General features: G+C 42.9%; 1 protein-coding gene and 1 pseudogene across 2 annotated transcripts in view; both read left to right on the top strand.

The window, feature by feature from the left end:
- Positions 1-17,959, top strand: part of TLL2 (tolloid like 2) — a 122,786-nt gene that overhangs the window by 51,616 nt on the left and 53,211 nt on the right. The window contains exon 3 of the mRNA XM_081268857.1: positions 6,300-6,377. Within this exon, the coding sequence (XP_081124983.1) occupies positions 6,300-6,377 (78 nt within the window). The remainder of the gene's footprint in view (positions 1-6,299; positions 6,378-17,959) is intronic.
- Positions 16,469-16,930, top strand: LOC308634783 (superoxide dismutase [Cu-Zn]-like; annotated as a pseudogene). The gene has a single exon. The product of its transcript is annotated as a superoxide dismutase [Cu-Zn]-like (transcript).

The raw sequence follows: 17,959 nt of genomic DNA, 5'->3' as shown, positions 1-17,959 counted from the left end.
CATTGCTCTTTCATAAAACTGTTTTAAGTTTCTTCAAAGTGCTTCATCATCCCACAAAATGATCTCATTGTTTATTGCTAATCTTAAGCCCCTCCCTTAGAAGCAGGCCCCTAGGCTCTGTCTGCAGGAACCCAGAGCAGGTGCTTACCCAAGAGTCTTGAATGAGTGGACTAAGAAGCAAAATTTTTTTCAGGATCTTGCACTGAAGATTATTTTTTGTTTTCTTAGGGTAAAACAAAGCAATTTTATGCTAGATTTACCTGGGATGGGTCAAAGGTGTAAATACAGCTATTAAATTCATTCAGATTAAGAACTGAGGATTCCCCAGCAGGGTAGCTTTGACATATGATGTAGATGGGGGGTTTGGGCACCAGACTGATCCAGACAGAATCTCGGCTTCTGCACTCAAAGACTGTGAGTACTCTAAGCCTCAGTTACCCTGCAGGTAAAATGGGAATAATACCCACTGGTTGTCCTGAGGATTAAATGGAGAACATATGTGATATACCTTCAAATAATCTGCAGATAAAAAAAGATAAATAGTCTGTGTTTAAGAAAACCAAGGATCAAGTAATATCAGGCTTTAAGAATGAAGAACAGAAGGAATAATTAATACAGGTTTTTTTTTATGAATGTCCATATTAATGAATATTCATAGCCACTATTGTTCAAATGGGCAATATTGATCTATGGCCCAGGGGCTTTGGAAAAGTCTTCTGTCTAGGCCCTCTCTCTGTCTAGATGTCTTTGGATGGATATCGTTAATATTTCATTAATTATGGTGGAGGGGCGTTGTGTGTACATCAATGTATCATATGATGCATATAATTAAAGGCACTTTTTGTTGGGAGCGGAAGAAAATTGGGCTTTCCCAAAGAAAAGCAGCTTGCTCCCAAAGTTGCTAACAGATTGCTTCTTAATTGAACTTGGGAGGTGAATTATATGGTGAATTAGAAAAAAGAACAACTCTGAATTTAGTGAATTGTTCCATAAAGGAAACTGTGGGATTGAATTGCAAATGCTGGATAGAAACATTTCAGCAGGGCCCCATGCATCACGGGCTGCTGACCTCTGCTATGTTTCAGTGAGAGCCCGAACAGGCCAGAGCTCTCTTTTCAAGGCCTGGAAGGCATTCTTTCCCAGAGACCAGCTGTAAGCCTGGGTTTCTTATGCAAAGGAGGCGTTTGAATAAACCCCTGTGACTAATGAAATCTACAAGGTCTTTGCATATCCTCTCACTGAAGAGGTAATTAAGCAAAGACCAAATATGGGGAGCTATTTTTATTTCAATTTTTTTTTAATCTTGCAATCATACACCAGGAAAAATATATCTCCATACCCAGGATGCTGCCCACTTTGCTCCCAGTCATTGTCTACATCAGGCTCTATCTTCTTCCTTGTTCTATGGTGCCTACAGCTGCAGGCCCAGCCTAAGCCTCACCTGTCTTGCACATTAGCTAGCTTTTTCAGAAAACAGAGGCACACTTTTCATCTATTTAGAGGTGAGAATGGCTTTTCCTAGAGTTTGATGCCTCTGTCTCCAACTCCACATCTTCCATTCCTGGTGAGCTTTGGAGACGGGAGATCAGCTGTAAGGAAATGAGGATTCTGAGTGGCCCGTCTCCACCTTGCCTGCGCCTCAAGATCACCCAGGAAGATTTTCAAAGTTCCTGTGGCCAGACACTGTCCCAACCAGTTAAATAAGAGCCTCTGGGGGTTCGGCCCAGATCTCAGTATTTTTTTTTTCAAAAATTTTTTCCCTAGATCATTCAATATTGCAGCCAAGGTTGAGAGCCATTGTTCCAGGAATAGCTACCTCCCCCTCTCCATAAAAGCTGATGAGGACAAATGTTTCTAATGGCAAAACTGAGCTAGGAATTCTAGTCCTTCTTTTAAAACTGGCTCTTTTGTTTTCTTATTCTCCCATCTATCGATTGTTACTGAGTACCTGCTATGTGCCAGGCCTCTTCCTTCAAGATGCTAGAAGCTAAAAACTAGCCCACAGGATTCTGCACACTACAAAGGAGATCCCAGTACCTTGTGCTGAGGGATGTGAATCAGCCAGGGAGCTATGGGAGTGGCAGAGGATGAGGGCTCTGACCGAGGAGGAGCACCTGGCAGCCTCCCAGAAGAAGTGGTGTCTGAATGGAGACTTGAAGGACCAGTAGGATTTGGGCAGGTGAAGAGGTATTTGTAGCTAAGAAAGCTGAACAAGAAGATGAAAGTAGAAATTCAGTCACTGTAGGTGCTTCGTGTGGCTAAGCTTGCAACGGGAGTGGGAAGTGGCAAGAGATGAAGAACATGAACTCCAAATAGATCCCACTGGACCACACTGGAAACTTGAGGTTTGCTGCCCTTCTGGGGGGAAAATAAGATGGAGCCTGCATCTATTGAGGATAAGGACAGAGGGGGAATTTATGTTCTTAACTACTATGGCCCGACTATGTCTTTAGGTGTCTTCCATAGACCCACTGGGCAATGCCTTATGACCCTTGGGAATAAATGGCCCCTATCAGGAGCCTCCCCTGTGCTTGTCTTCATTCCTGGGGAAGGAGCACAGGTGTGAGATGAGACAGCACCCACTTCTAGCCATTATCAGTATTAACCATCTCTGCACCCTCAGAACAGGCAAGTCACACACAGAGACCCTCATCTGTCAATGGTCCCTGTGTTAGTGGGTCTCCATGAGGCTAGAACTGGAAAACTCCAAGGAAAGTACTTAGCGCTGTTCTTAGCACATGATCAGCACCATGACTGGTACTTAGTACATGATAGGCTCATGCACTTAGGGCACCTGGTTTTCCCCACCTCCAGGATTTCTGCACCTACTCCAACCCCAAGCACCAGAGACCCAAGTAAATCAGGATCTTCTCCTCTCCCCTGTCTGCTGCTGAGCTTAGTCCCTCCCAGCCCTGGCTCTTTCCATTACAGCTTGTGGCTCCCCTTGAGCCTGAACTGCTCCCAGACACAGCTAATGCTCTTCCCCTGTCCTCCATCTTTCCTTTTGTAGGAACCAAGGAAATCTAAATTGCTGACCATCAATACTGGACTTCCACTGCTGTATGGAATCTTATTTCAATCCCCTTCTACTCACCTTTTTGTTTTTCTTTCTTTTGGTGCTGGGGATTGAACCCAGGGGAGTTCTATTACTAAGCACATCCATAGCCCTTTTCTAATTTTTATTTTGAGGCAGGTTCTCACTAAGTTTCCTAGACTAGCCTCAAACTTGTGATCCTCCTGCCTCAGCCTCCTGAGTAGCTGGGGTAATGTACACCATGTACACAATGCCCATCTTTTCTTTTTTCTTTTTTGGTTACCCCTACCTTTTAATATTTTATTTAGAGACAGGGTCTAGCTGAGTTGCTTAGGGCCTCACTAAATTGCTGAGACTGGCTTTGAATCCTTCTGCCTCAGCCTCCAAAGCCACTGGAATTAACAGGCATGTGCCACCATGCCTGGCCTTGTCCACTTTTAATAACCCCTGTCACATACAAAGCTGGTGCAATTACAAAGCTCTTTCATTGTGCTCTGGTTCCTATCTACATCACTCAAAAGTCCAAGTCCTGAAAATGACTGGCAAGGTCCCACATGAGCTGGCCCTGCAGACCCCCACTGCCCACTGACCTCACAGCCTACCACTCTCTCATCCCCCTACTGCCAGGCACACTCCCGCCCCAGCCTTTGCACCTGCTGGCCACTCAGTTTGGAATGCTCTTCCCCTATAGCCACAGTCTTTCCCCTGTTCTTTCCAGACTTCTGCTTTTCTACCTTACCTGAAATGGAAAACCCCTGTCCCCCTTGCCCTCACTTATTTTCTTCATAGCACTTATCAACAGCTGTCTTGAATAGTTAGCTGTCTATTTGTTTATTGCTTTCTTCCCTACCCTGCATCAGAATATAATTTCCATGAGGTCAGGGTAGAGTTTCTGCAGTGTCGTATCCTGAGCAGCAGAAACAGTGTCTGGCATGTAGCAGGTGCTGGATAAATATTTGTTGAATGAACGAATGCCTAAACAAACCTATTACCTCATTTGGTCCTTGCAACAGCCCATTTGACAGATGAAAGATGCTACGGCCCAAGTTCTTGTCTGCAGTTGCTCAGAGAGTGGAGGCCGAGCTGGACCCGGAGCCCTGCTGCAGCTTGCCTTCCCTCCACAGATGGCACATTCCTTGGCTGGTGAAGGATTTCAGACCATCAGGATTTCCCCTGACCTTTAGCCTGAGAGGAAATGATATCGCAACTGGAAGAATCCCCCGAGGGCCGGGAGCTGGCAGCAGAGGCCCCGGCAGCTGCAGGGAGTGTGTGAGTGGATTCCGAGTTGGCCAGAAAGGCAGCAGAACGAGCAGGATGCAGTGTGGAGCCTCCTGTCCCCGCCTGGCGTTACCGGGACCTTTCTCTACAGGAGGCCCCGCAGCTGCAGCCCCTGCTAGATCAGAGTCCTGGGAGGGAGGGAAAGGACTTGCTGGTCAGGCATCCATCAGGAGTTGGTGTGGGGGCCACACGGTGGGCTCCGGTGGCCCAGGGATTAGGTTTTATGCTGAGTAGCGCTGAACACCCATGGGCTGTGGCACAGGGAAGATCAAGGGGTTTCTGACCAGGACACTGCTTCCTGACCCCTCAGCAACCCTTATTGGCTGAGTGACTCTGGGCTAATCATCTTAGGGTATCTTTTCCTCTGTAAAATGGGGGTTCCACTCCCACCTACCACAGAGTGTTCTAATGGGGATCAAAGGGAAATACAGGGGAAATGCTTTATAGACTCCAAGTTTCTAAACAAATGAAATGTGTGTGTGTAAAGCATATATATATGCTTGTAAATAGATTATCCTTTGAGAGCTTCCATGTGGTTTCATCTGTGCAATTGTCTCTCTTCTGGGCACAAGTCTGCTCCCTGGTGCCCTGACCACCAGTCATTGGTGGTTCCTCTCACTCTTATATCCACTCTTCCAGCCCCTGCTATTGGCTCTGCCCCCAGCTAGGTTCCTGATCAGCAGGTGCCTGGCACCTCTACTACAGTGTGCTGTCCGCCCACCGACCAGGGCAAATCTCCTAACTGATACTACCTTCCACTCCTGCCTGCCCCAGAGCAATCTTAGAAAAACATGCACCCTCCTCCCTCTCCTGTTTTAATACTTCCACAGGGTTGTGACAAAGAGAATAAAACCAAAGGTCACAGCATGACTGGCAGGGCCCTGTGGATCCTGCCTCCCTCTCGGGCCTTCCCCCCCTCCACATGGCCAGCTCACTCCGGATCCATGTTCTTTCTCCATCCTTCCTTCTCCTGAGGATGCTCTGGCCCAGATCTCCACGTGGCCGGATCCTGCTTATCTCAGATTTCAATCCCAGGGTCACCTCTCCAGAAGGCCTTTTCCAACCACCTTACACATGATTCCTGCAGTCGCCCTGGGCACACACTGCACTGGATCTTCAGAGCACTTTCTGAACCTGCAGTTATTTTCTTCATCTGTTTTCTCACCTGCTTATTGTCCAGCTTCCTCTTCAGAATGCACATACCTCGAGGACAGGAACCCCATCTTCACAGCTGGACCCACAACACCTGGAACTGCACCTGACACTCACAGTAGGACTAGGAAGCACTTGGTGATTGACATTGTCCTGGTGGAGAGGAATGTGAACCGGGTGTATGGATGGTGGCTACTGGCAAACGCACACCAGCCTCACTGACCTTGGTGGATGCAGGACCCGCAGGATCTAGTTTATATAGTGAACAGCAGTTTCTTCAAGGTTACTCTCCCCCAAGGGAAACCAGAATTCCTAGAGAACACCCAGAGCACCAGGGTACCAGCCACCACATTCCTTCTGGGCAGACCCCAGACAAGACAGCTTCCTCTTGCTTCTGGGCTTTCTTTCCTTTTTATTTGTTCTAATTAGTTACATATGAAAGTAGAACGCATTTTGACAGATGATACATAAATGCAGAATAACATCTCTTTCTTCTGGTTGTACATGCTTTGGGCCTTTCTTATGGAGGTAGGGGTCAGAAAATGGACTTCTGGCTTGCCTGTTTGTAAATTTGATTCTGAGTACTCTTGAGTTGATCAAGATTAATTGATTAATTGATTAATTTGTGAATGATATACGTGTTTATAAAAAATAGGTTCTCTTTTTTTGCTATAGTATCTAGAATAGTATCTAGAATAGTGCCCATCACATGATGGGTGCTCAATAAACCTTGGTGGAACAAATCACCGCTGATGACCAGGTATGGTTCTTCCTTCCTGAAGCTGGTGCAGAGAAGGCTGATGTGTCTTCCTCTTTCTTTTCTCTGGTCTTATAGGTGGTCTTGAAGAGCAGCCATCTGAGAGCTGGCCAAATGCTACCGCCTTGAATACCAGCAGCCAGGAAGCTAGAAAGGGTAATGTATGTGAGGCCCCACCAGGTCTTTGGGTACCTTTTATATTTTTTAATGGCAAAAACCAGATAACTGCATATTTACCATACTGACCATTTTAAAGTGTACCCTTTAGTGGCATTGAGTACATTTACAATGTGGTGTGACTATCCCCACAATCTATCTAGTTCCAGAACTTTTTCATCACTCCCAAAGAAGAACTCATACCTGTTAATTAGTCCCACACTTCCCTAGTCCTTGGCTTGAGAGATGACAAGACATGGGGAATCAGGCATCTCAGGGAATGAGAGGTCCTGGGAGGCCAGGAAGAGGGACAGCTGGGGTGGAGATGGGGTGGGTGGCTTAGACCAGAACCCTTAGAGAGGGAACAGGTGAGGTTGCAGGCTATTTGTGGACAGGGACCACCTGTCAGACTGGAAGTACTCCCATGGCCTCTCTGCACACAAGGCTCAGACATGAGTGTGGCCTACCAGTCCTGAGAGCTTCTAGCTTGGAGGTCACTGGAGGCACCTCAATTTTGGAGAAGCCTTTCCCATTCAGAGTGAGGGTGGAGGAGAGAGCCTGCATGACTCTCCTCTGGCTGTGGCCTTCAGGATTCGGCTTATGGTCAGCAATGGCATTTCTTCTATATCAAGCTAACTGCAAAGCAAAGCAATAATTTTTTTTTTTTTTTTTTTTTTTTTTTTTTGGTATTGGGGAGTGAGTCCAGGGGCACTCAACCACTGAGCTACATCTCCATCCCCTTTTTGCATTTTATTTAGAGACAGGTATCACTGAGTTACTTAGGCCTCAATAAATTGCTAAGACTAGCTTTGAACTCCTGATCCTCCTGCCTCAGCCTCCTGAGCTGCTGGGATTATAGGCGTGCCCCACCTGGCAGGAATGATTTTTAAATACCAGAATCTTTTGTTTCAAGGATGCCTCTACAGGGATGAAATAGAAATAATTATTTGCTTTACTTTATGTTTTTGCTTTAATGTTAACTTTCATACATATTCACGTGTATATATAATTTCACACACATTCCCACAAATGCATAAATGTGGTGATGTCATCATATACTATTTCTTAGTGTTTCCTTTTGTTCTTTTCCCTTTAATTTAGTACCCCCTTCATCTTCTTTTTCCCCTACCACCCTCTACTCTCTCTCCGATAATGCCTGCTAATGACTTTGTGTGTACCATGCACCTATGTTGACATATACACTTATATAGAAATATACATATGTAAGCAGACATAAGCATATATACAGATATAGGCTTTGTCATTGTTTTAAAATTTGATACATATTCTTAAATGCATCATGCTTTTCTCATCAATACTTCATGGGAAACCCCTCCAAGGTACTTGTTTTAACTTAAATTTATGCTTTGGAATAGTTGCAAAATATTCCTGGTATGGATGGATCATAATGTGTTCAATCATTCCCTTCTTAATTTGCATTCCCTTCACTTTTGGTTCCTGACTCCACGAACAATGCCTGACATTCCCTCACAGATAGCCTTTAACACTTCGTATGTTTTTAAGAAATGTTGCTAGATTGCAAGTCCTCTGTACACATATACCTCTGTGACAATTCACATTTCCATAGCATCTTATAAGTGTGCTCCTTTCCCCAGATCCTCACTAGTACAAGGTGTTGTCAGTGTTTTTAACCAGTGAACAACAGCTTATTGTTACTTAATTTATATTTCTCTGACTGTTGGTGGTTTTGAGCATCTTTTTCTGGGTTTGCCAGTAATTTGGATATGCATTTCTGGGATTTGCCTATTTCATTTTCTCTTTCTTCTCCGAATGATTGACTATTGGGCAAAACTACCTTTAAACTTGATGACTTCAAAAGGTGATTTGTTATCTTTCATCACTTTGTGGGCTGACGGGGCTCAGTGGGGCAGCTCTTGGACTGACGTTGCCTGGGGTCGCTAATTTGAAGGCATTCATCTGGCAGCTGAATGGGGCTGGAAGGTCCAGGAAAGCTTTAGTCACCCCTGGTCCCCCAGTGTACCTCCACATGGACCCTCTCCCCATTCAGTTGTCCAGACTGAGAAGTTCTACAACATGGCAACTGGCTTCCTCGAGGGAGGAAGCAGAAGATGCAGACCATCCAAGGCCTAGAATTCAGAACTCCAAACATGCTGCCTCTGCCACATTCAAAATGGATTCCACAGCATGCGAGAATCAGCATGAGCTCACGGGATGAGGGGACTTGTGGGGGCCATACCTGGAAACTATCACTGCATCTTATCTGCTCACCAGCAATAGAAATTATTAGAGTTTTTTATGCTTACTGTTTTTGCAGGTATAATAAACTGGGATAGACAGATACCCTTGGGTTTGAATCCCAGCTCACCCATTTAGTAGCCATGGCTTTGATGAAGTTATTCATCTCCTTATATGAAACTCGGGGAGAATTAGAAATTATATTTATGTAAAGTGCATAGCCAGGTGTCTGGAACTTAAAAGGTGCCCATGAAGGTAGCTCTTCCACTTTTTCCTCCCCACCTCCACTTCCAAGAATTATATTATCCAACATTGAGAGTGCATCATTTACCTCTGGACTGGGATTCCACAGCTGTTCCACAGCTGCACAGAAACACAATTACAGAGGACAGGAAGGAACAAGTCTGCTGCAGCCCATTGAAATTCTGCCTCTAGTTGGGCTGCATACGGGACCCGCACTGCAATAAAAGGTCTTGGGCTTTCTAAGGAGGGTGAGGACCACACTGCCCTCTCTACACATACACCTCTGAAACTGGCTGTGTTCATAGTCTGCAGCCCCTCAGATGATCTTGGTTTGTTCAGAGAGGTTAGTGATGTCAAGGATAGGCCAGTCTCTACTCTGCATTACAGGGGCAGACAAGCAGGTCTCTAGGCATCCAGGGCAATCCAGAGGAGGAAGGAGACTCCACAGGTGAGGTGAGGACGGGCCGATCCTTCCCATCCCACCCCTTCAGGACAATGTTGGGCACCAGCCTGGTGTGCCTCTTGTTTTTGCTTGAATGATAGATAAGTGTGCCAATCTCAGATTCCTCTTTAATTGCAACCTACCCCCCTTCCGCTCCCGGAGAACAAGAGACCGCCCAAGCAGGAGAAAGGCTCTGGGGGAAGCGTCCGGGCCGCTGGTTTCAGCCGCAGGTTTATTTCCTGGCATTATGTGGCTCCCTTCAGCCCTGACGGTGGGGATTTGTGCCTGTGGCATTGTGTGTGTGTGTGTGTGTGTGTGTGTGTGTGTGTGAGAGAGAGAGAGAGAGAGAGAGAGAGAGAGAGAGAGAGAAAGAGAGAATTGCTGAACAGCAAGCTCTCTCAGCACCCCCGGCAGAGGCTTTGGTCAGAGAAGCCCCTTCCCTTAGAGATGGGAGCTTAGCTTTCGGTGGCCGAGAATGAGATGGATGAAATGGAGTCTGTCACTGCTCCACAGTGGAACTGTGACTGGACAGAACTGTATTTCTAGAATCATATTCACAAAAGAGAATGGAACTTTCCCTTCAGTCGTAGGCCCTCAGGCCTTTATACTGCAGTAAAGAATAATGGAATCTGGTTGCACCGAGGAACAAGGGGCCCACAAACTTGGGTGCAAAATGTCCCTACATGTCACCTGTGGCAGTGCATTTGGGTGTAATCACCACGCCCGACTAGCTTCAGGCCCACATTTTAACCTGTCCCCAACCCAGGCCTTCATAGTAATCACTGTAGCTCACACCAAGCCCCTCCTCACCGCAGGTGTTCGATGTCCTCTGGCCAGCTCAATGCTCACTGGAAGTCAGGCTCAGAAGGGGAAGTGGTTTATTCAAAGCCACACAGGTAGCAAATGGCAGCACTTTTCTTGAGCTTAAGTTCCCTTGCTCCCAAATACCTTCGTCTTAACCTTTGAGCCCTATCAGTGGTTCCCAGACTTCACTGAGCTTGGTCAACAGTGGGGAGATTTAAAAACTGCAGATGCCTTTACTCTAAGATTGGCCTGTTGAGTCACAATCCTTGGGCGGAGGACCACACCAGCATTTGAAAAAGCTTCTATCTGACTCTAGCTGTGCAGCCAGGTTGAGAACCCGTGTGTAGGATAATCTACTATCTCCCTTTTTACCAAGGGGCTGCTCTTGAGTTTTTCAGGATTGGGGCAGGTAAGGTGTGGATTCGTCCATCCGTCATGGGGTGAGGATTTTGCAGATGGCCGGACAGTCAGGTGTATACTTCCGGTGTAGGAGTGACCCTCCGCTTAATCTGAAGATTGCAGTTGCTTGCTTGAGAATGCTGGACCAGGCCTGGTTCTGTTTATGACATGGCTGTGCCTTCAGCCGGAAATGGAACACTGAACAGTTTTGCCGTTTTGCTCTGTCAGAGAGGAAAGGGCCCCTCCCAGAGCCAGAGAATTTAAATGGGCTTTATCCCCCTCCCTTCTCCACCCCCAGCGTGTTAAATCCTTTCAGACGCCCCTGAGCTCCTCTTCAAATGCAGGACTCTTGGCCATAATAAATAATTACATCCTTCTATTTGGACTCCAATTCCAGATAGTAGTAATCCAAGAAAATCCAATAATGACAGTTGCATTAAGATCCTCCTTCCAGGCTAAGCAGAACATCTGTTTAGACATATTTTTAATCGGCAAATGCTTCCTGTGTTGAGTCCTCAGCAAATTAAATTTCTCACTGGACCGAAGGGGAAGCTGTCATTCAATAACCCATCTCTGGAAATTACACCCCAGTCTCTTTCCAGGTGCACTTAAGATTTTCCCATGCTGACTCGGCCGCATAAAATCAGCCCTTACAATACTGGGTCACATGTGTATGTAGCACAGCTTGTCCGAGCGGCCTGGGATGTCTTGGTGTTATTCCCTTGAATAGAGAAATATTTTTGCCCAAAGAAGAATTGGCAGCAGAGGAAAATTAAGAGACTTGTTGAAAACCATATGGGAAACGGATAACAAACTTCCACTTGCTACATCGCTGCCTGTGATTACTTAAGACATGATGATTCTCAGGATGTAAACATTAAGGGCTTCAGCCTTGCCAACATTTCAGAGAGGTTTCCGCCACAGAATTGTTTGGACTGTTGGGCTGTTTATTTTTAGAATGGCTCATCCATTCTTTCATTCATTCAAAATACAAATATCCTGGATGCTTAGCACCAGCCAGGCACGGTGCGGGGTCTGGATCATGGAGGGTGAACAAGCCCATCACGGCTCATGCTTTCATGGAACTTCCATTCTACTGGAACAATTCACACTGGAAACCTTGATGCACTGGATTCTAGGGCTGGGATAGCAAATTGGAATATGCAATAGGGCCAGGCAGCCGGGGGGAAGTGGGCTGAATGGGGCAGCATGAAACAGGGAGAGGGGTTCTGGCAAACAGGAAAACAAGTCCCCGTTCCCTGACTACCGGGAACAGGTGCTCCTTTACCCCAGTGGGTTGTACTGTGGTGGAAGATGGACTCACTGCTGCCAGTCTTTCCATTTTTAAAGTAAAACTAGGAAATCTGGATTGTTATGTGAAATCCCTTGATTTTAAAACGTTGGCTTCCAAAGTGAGATTTAAAAAAAAAAAAAAAAAAAAAAAAAAAAAAAAAAAAAACATACTGTGGGCCAGAGTGTCTAGGCCAAACAAAACACATCTGTGGGTTGGGTTGATCCCAAGACTGCAAGTGTATGACTTCTGTTCTAGAAATTCTAGCAGTTAAACAATTAATTTCAGGTTTAAAAATATATCACATATCAACTTTCTGCGCTGGGAAATAAGACCAATTAAACTAGGTACCTCTTACACCAGCATAGAAATGTTGGGGGGCGGGGAACAAACAAACCTTTCTACTACCCCAAATCAAAAATATGAAGTGAAGTTTAAGAGGGAGAAAAAAACAGTAAATGGCCATGATGAGAAGATAATAGGAAAGTTAGCCTCATAGAACTGAGCTTCAGATGGTTGTGAAACTATGCAGAGGACACAGAAACTGGACTGGAATATGAGGAGCCAGGGACTGCTGTTTTAATGGCCAATGTTATGTCTATAGCGATCCAGAAGATGTGGCTTTTATCCCAGGTGAGGCAGGAAGTAGAGACGGAGATGCACATCAAATAAATGCCCTCAAAGGGCTCAGAGGAGTGGAAACAAATCTTGTTATCTTTCACAGGCTCTAATTTTGGAGGCAAAAATATCATTTTCAAGAGACTTAATCCCCAAACCTGTTCCACATGCAGGTATGATACTTCCTGTATATGGAAACTCCAAAGTGAGAAATCAACATTAAAAACTGATCTGGAATGAATTACAGTAGATAGGGTAGAGAGAGAAGATGGGAGGGGAGGGGAGGGGGGATAGTAGGGGATAGGAAAGGTAGCAGAATACAACAATTACTAATAGGGCATTATGTAAAATTGTGAATGTGTAACCGACGTGATTCTGCAATCTGCATTTGGGGTAAAATTGGGGTTTCATAACCCACTTCAATCTAATGTATGAAATATGATATGTCAAGAGCTTTGTAATGTTGTGAACGACCAATAAAAAAATAATGATAGTAAAAAAAATAAAATAAAATAAATAAAAAATAAAGACGGTGAAAAAAAAAAAAACTGATCTGGGATCCATAGAATCCCAAGAGCTCTGAAACAAATGTAAACTAAGGTCACACCCATGATCCAGGGCACCTGGTATTCTTGGAAGAAAGGAACACCTTTGCTTTAAAATGAACTTTAAAACTTTAGAAACACAAAAAGCTAGTCCATGAAGGAGAATCAGCAGACACAACAAATTGAAGAATTGGTATCTCAAGATATTCAAAGATAAGACAACCTGAAGGAATGGCAATCGATGTGACTAAAATGAATAATGAACCAGAAGAAGATCTAGACACTATAGTGGAGGGGAAAAACAAGACAGTATGGAAAAGAGAAGACATATTTGAAAAAGCACCAACATAAGTCTTCAATAAATGATGACTGTATTCATTGAGACTGGAAGAAGATTAAAAATCCTATGTTGAACACAACTAAAGAAAGAAAAAGGGAGGTAAAAATAGATCTGAGGAAATATACAGGGTTCAGCACTGATAGACAAAGAGATGTAAATAAAATGTGAAAAACACGTGAAGAGAGGTGGAGGTTAAAATGGCAACCAATGGGTAATCAGTAAGAATTTTAGAAGGTGAGATGACGCTTGTGCAGAGACTGGGGGAAAGGCCAAATAAAACCCACGATGAATTAGAATTTTCCAGAATTGAAGATGTGAAATTTTCAGAATGGTACTGAATCCCAAATAGAGAAGTAAGATAAATCTACCTATATATAGACAATTATAGTGATGCCAAGGAACACCAAAGACAAAGGGCAAAAGAAGGAAACCAAGAAAAGATGAGACATAATGGGAAATAAAATGACCATTAAACTAAAAGTACAGTTCCCACTGGCAATGATGAGGGCCACAGGCACTGGAATACACTCTCACCATGAAAGAATATTAAAAGAGACATTTCCAGGTAGGAGAAATGGGATGGAGGAAGTAGCAGTGAGCAAGGAAATGGGTGGATTTGAAGATAGCTATACATCTATATTGCAGACACACAAACCAGGCCTTGATAATAGAGACTGATTTTGGAGCTTGAAAGCAAGTAACCAAAAACATGAAAAATTGGAGTTTTCTGTGTCTTTAAGACCCTTTTGTTTTTCAAAATGAAACAGGGGCCTCTGGTTTCTTCTGATTCATCTTCTTGTCCACTAATTCTTTATACTTTGTTAAATTAAACATGAAGTTAAAAATCAAAGGCAATGCTATGTAAAACACAAAGGGAACAATAGAAGTAAAAAGGAAGTCTATAAAATGTAGAAATCCAATAGAAATCAGGAAAGAAGAAAAAAGGGGGAAATGGATAAAAGGAAAAAAGAAAGCACAAAATGAAAGGAAGGCAAATATCCAGGCATATAACTTATAAAATACATAATGGAATTCACTTGTTAAAATAATCTCAGGAAATACACTCTGGATATTTACTGTTTAAAAGAGCCCCACCTAAACCTAGTTAAGCTTACATGCAGAAATCCTAAATAAAATATTTGCAAATCAAATCCAGTAATGTATAAAAAGAATTACATACCGTAACCAAGTGGGATTTATTCCAGGAATGCAAGGCTGTTTTAACATTTGAAAATCAATATTTATGTATATAGCCCACTGTATCAACAAGCTAAAAAAGAACAATCTGGTGATCTCAAATCAATTTGATACAGAAAAAAACATTTAACAAAATCTAACACTTATTCAGGATTAAATTTCAGCAAGTTAAGAATAGAAAGGATTTATCTTAACTTGATATAAACTCTCTACAGAAGGACCTAGAGTTTGTGTCATACTTAATTGTAAAAAACTCAATGCTTTCCTTACTGAAATCCAGAACAAGACAAGGATGCCTGCTCTTGACACCCTTATTCAACATAGTTCTGGAAGTTCTAGACACTGCAATAAAGCAAGAAAACAAATAAAAGACATACAAATTGGAAAGGAAGAACTAAAATGTTGTCTATATTTATAAGTGATGTTTGTCTGTGTAGAAGAACCTAAGGAATCTACAAGAAAACAAAATTAAAAACTCCTAGAACAAGTAAGTGAACTTAGCAAGATGGCAGAATACAAGACCACCAAACAACAAATATGCAAAAGCAAAAATTTTAAAACCAATATCCTTTACAGTCACTCCAAAGAAAATGAGATACTTAGATATACATTTACCAAAATATAGGATTTGTATGATGAAAATTTACAAATGCTGACAAAAGAAATCAAGGAAGATCTAGATAAATGGAGAAGCATGAGTATTCACAGGAGCTTTATCTGTAATAGCAAGAAACAACCCAGATGTCTTTCAGTAGTTGAATGAAAAAACAAAACTGTGGTCCATGCATTCTAAGCACAGCTACTCAGAAACAAAAGAAACTTCATAAACACATCCTGGATGACTTTCCAAGGAATTATGCTGAGTGGTAAAAACCAATCCCCAAAGGTTATATACCACATGATTCCATGTATACGTTTTTGAATGAGAGAATTTTAGAAATGGGGCAGACTAGTTGCCAGGATTTAACAATGGGTAGGTGGAAGGAGGGAGGGAGGTGGATGTGATTATAAAATAGCAACATTAAGAATCTTTGGTGATAGAACTGTTCCTGTTCTGTGTCGTGAATATAGTAGTAGACACAAAGTCCATGTATGATAACATTGTGTAGAACTATGCGTGCACACGAACACACACACACACACACACACACACACACGTAACAATGGAGAAATCTGAATGAAATCAGTGGGTTGTGTCAATATGCATATCCTAGTTGATATTGGACCATAGTTTTATAAATGTTACCATTAGGGGAAACTGAGCAAAGCATATACAAAATCTCTCTCTTTTATGTCTTATATCTGTGTGTGAATCTACAGTCTATCTCTATAAAAATTTCATTTTACAAGAATCCATTCTGATCATTGCAAAGTTCTATTGTTCGTTGTGGAAAGTATAATTCATTTACAGAATGACACCTGTTGTCTGACTAGAAAAGACAAAATTACACAAAAAGATTGAAAATAAATGGATGGGAAAATGCCATATGAGGTAAACGGTAGTGGAAAAAACTAATATGGTAACATTAGTAGCAAACAAAATAATCTTTTGTGTAGGTGAACATTATTTTTATCATTATAAAGAGGGTCAGTAATGATAAAACAAATAGTTTATCTGGAAATTTAACAATCCTAAACTTGTATTACTTAGCCAACATAGTTTTAAGCAATCTAGAGCAAAAATGAAGAACAAAGGAGAAAACAACAATTCACCTTAGGCCTGGAGGTTATCTAAAGCATTTTTCTCAGTAGCTGTTGTTAGTACATTTTTATCATTATAAGGAAATACCTGAGGCAGGCAGCTTTTAAAGAAAAAAGATTTAGTTCAGAGTTCTGGATATTGAAGAGCATGGTGCTCAATTCTGGTGAGGACCCCATGGCAAAATAATGACCAAAGCATGTATGAGAAGGAATGATCTGGTGCCAGCATCTCCTGTGACATTGTCACAGCTACCTTAGCAATGCTTGGGGTCGGACTGGTGCACTCCTCCAGCAAGTTATGGCAATGAAGGCCGTGTGCATGCTGAAGGGCAATGGCCCAGTGCAGGGCACCATCCACCTCAAGCAGAAGGCAAATAAAGTTTTAGTATCGGGACGCATTACAGGATTGGCTGAAGGGCAGCACGGATTCCATGTCCATCATTTGAGAGATAATACAGAAGGCTGTACAAGTGCAGGTCCTCACTTTAATCCTCAGTCCAAACAACATGGTGGGCCAACGGATGAAGAAAGGCACGTCAGAGACCTGGACAGTGTGACTGCTGACAAAGATGGTGCGGCCAATGTGTCCGTTGAGGATTCTCTGCTCTCACTCTCAGGAGAGCATGCCGTCATTGGCCACACAATGGTAGTCCGTGAAAACCAGATGACTTGGGCAAAGGTGGAAATGAAGAAAGTACAAAAGTGGGAAATGCCGGAAGTTGTCTGGCTTGTGGTGTAGTTGGGATAGCTCAGTAAACATTCCCTTCCATGTGGCTGGGTCCCAGTAACTCATCTGTTATCCTGCTAGCTGGTAGAAATTTAACTTGGTAAACATTAAACATTGTAATCTTAAAAGTATAGCTGTGTGACTTCTTTTTAATTGCTCTAAGTATTTGTAGTGAGAGGGAGTGGTCACATGATGCGGCAGAAAGCTGAGATTCAGGGCTCAGGCTCACTCAGATTTTATAACATAATGCTCTTTTGAGAGCTCAGGGGTGTATTTTTGCTCTAGATTTCTTAAACACAACTACCACATTCACTTCCATATTGTCTTTGACTGCTTTTGTACCATAATGGCACAGTTGAGCATTTGCAACAGAGAATATATAATCCACAAATCTTAAAATTCTTACTATCTGACCTCTTGTAGAAAAAAAAAAAGTTGACTTCTGTCTTGGACAACAGGTCCTTGGAATACAATGCAGTGTTAGAAATCAATGACACACAGAGGCAAATATTTAGACATTAAAAATCACACACTGAATGGATAAAGAAAATGTGGTACATATACACAATGGAATATTAATTACTCAGCCTAAGAAGAATGAATTATGGCATTTGCAGGTAAATGAATGGAGCTGGAGAATGTCGTGCTAAGTGAAATAAACCAAATCCAAAAAACCAAAGGCCAAATGATTTCTCTGATAAGTAGATGCTGATCCATAATGGGGGCAAGGTAGGAAAGAATGGAGGAACTTTGGATTGGGCCAAGGGAGTGTGGGGAGGGGGGAGGTGTGAGGTGGGAAGGACGATGGAATGACATGGACATTATTACCCTGTGTACATGTGTGATTACACAACTGGTGTGACTGCACCATGTTCAGTCAGAAGAATGAGAATTTGTGCTCCATTTGTGTATGATGTGTCAAAATGCATTCTACTGTCATGTATAACTAATTAGAACAAATTTTAAAATTTTTAAAAATCACACTGCTAAATAATTCAAGGGTCAAAGAAGAAAGTCTAAATGGAACTTATAGAATGTATTAGTACCTAACATTGAAA

This window comes from Spermophilus citellus (assembly GCF_964194105.1).
Source record: "Spermophilus citellus genome assembly, chromosome: 15".
In the NCBI taxonomy this organism is placed as follows: domain Eukaryota; kingdom Metazoa; phylum Chordata; class Mammalia; order Rodentia; family Sciuridae; genus Spermophilus; species Spermophilus citellus.
Note: the sequence above shows the minus strand (reverse complement) of the source record. Positions and strands in the feature narration are given on the sequence as shown.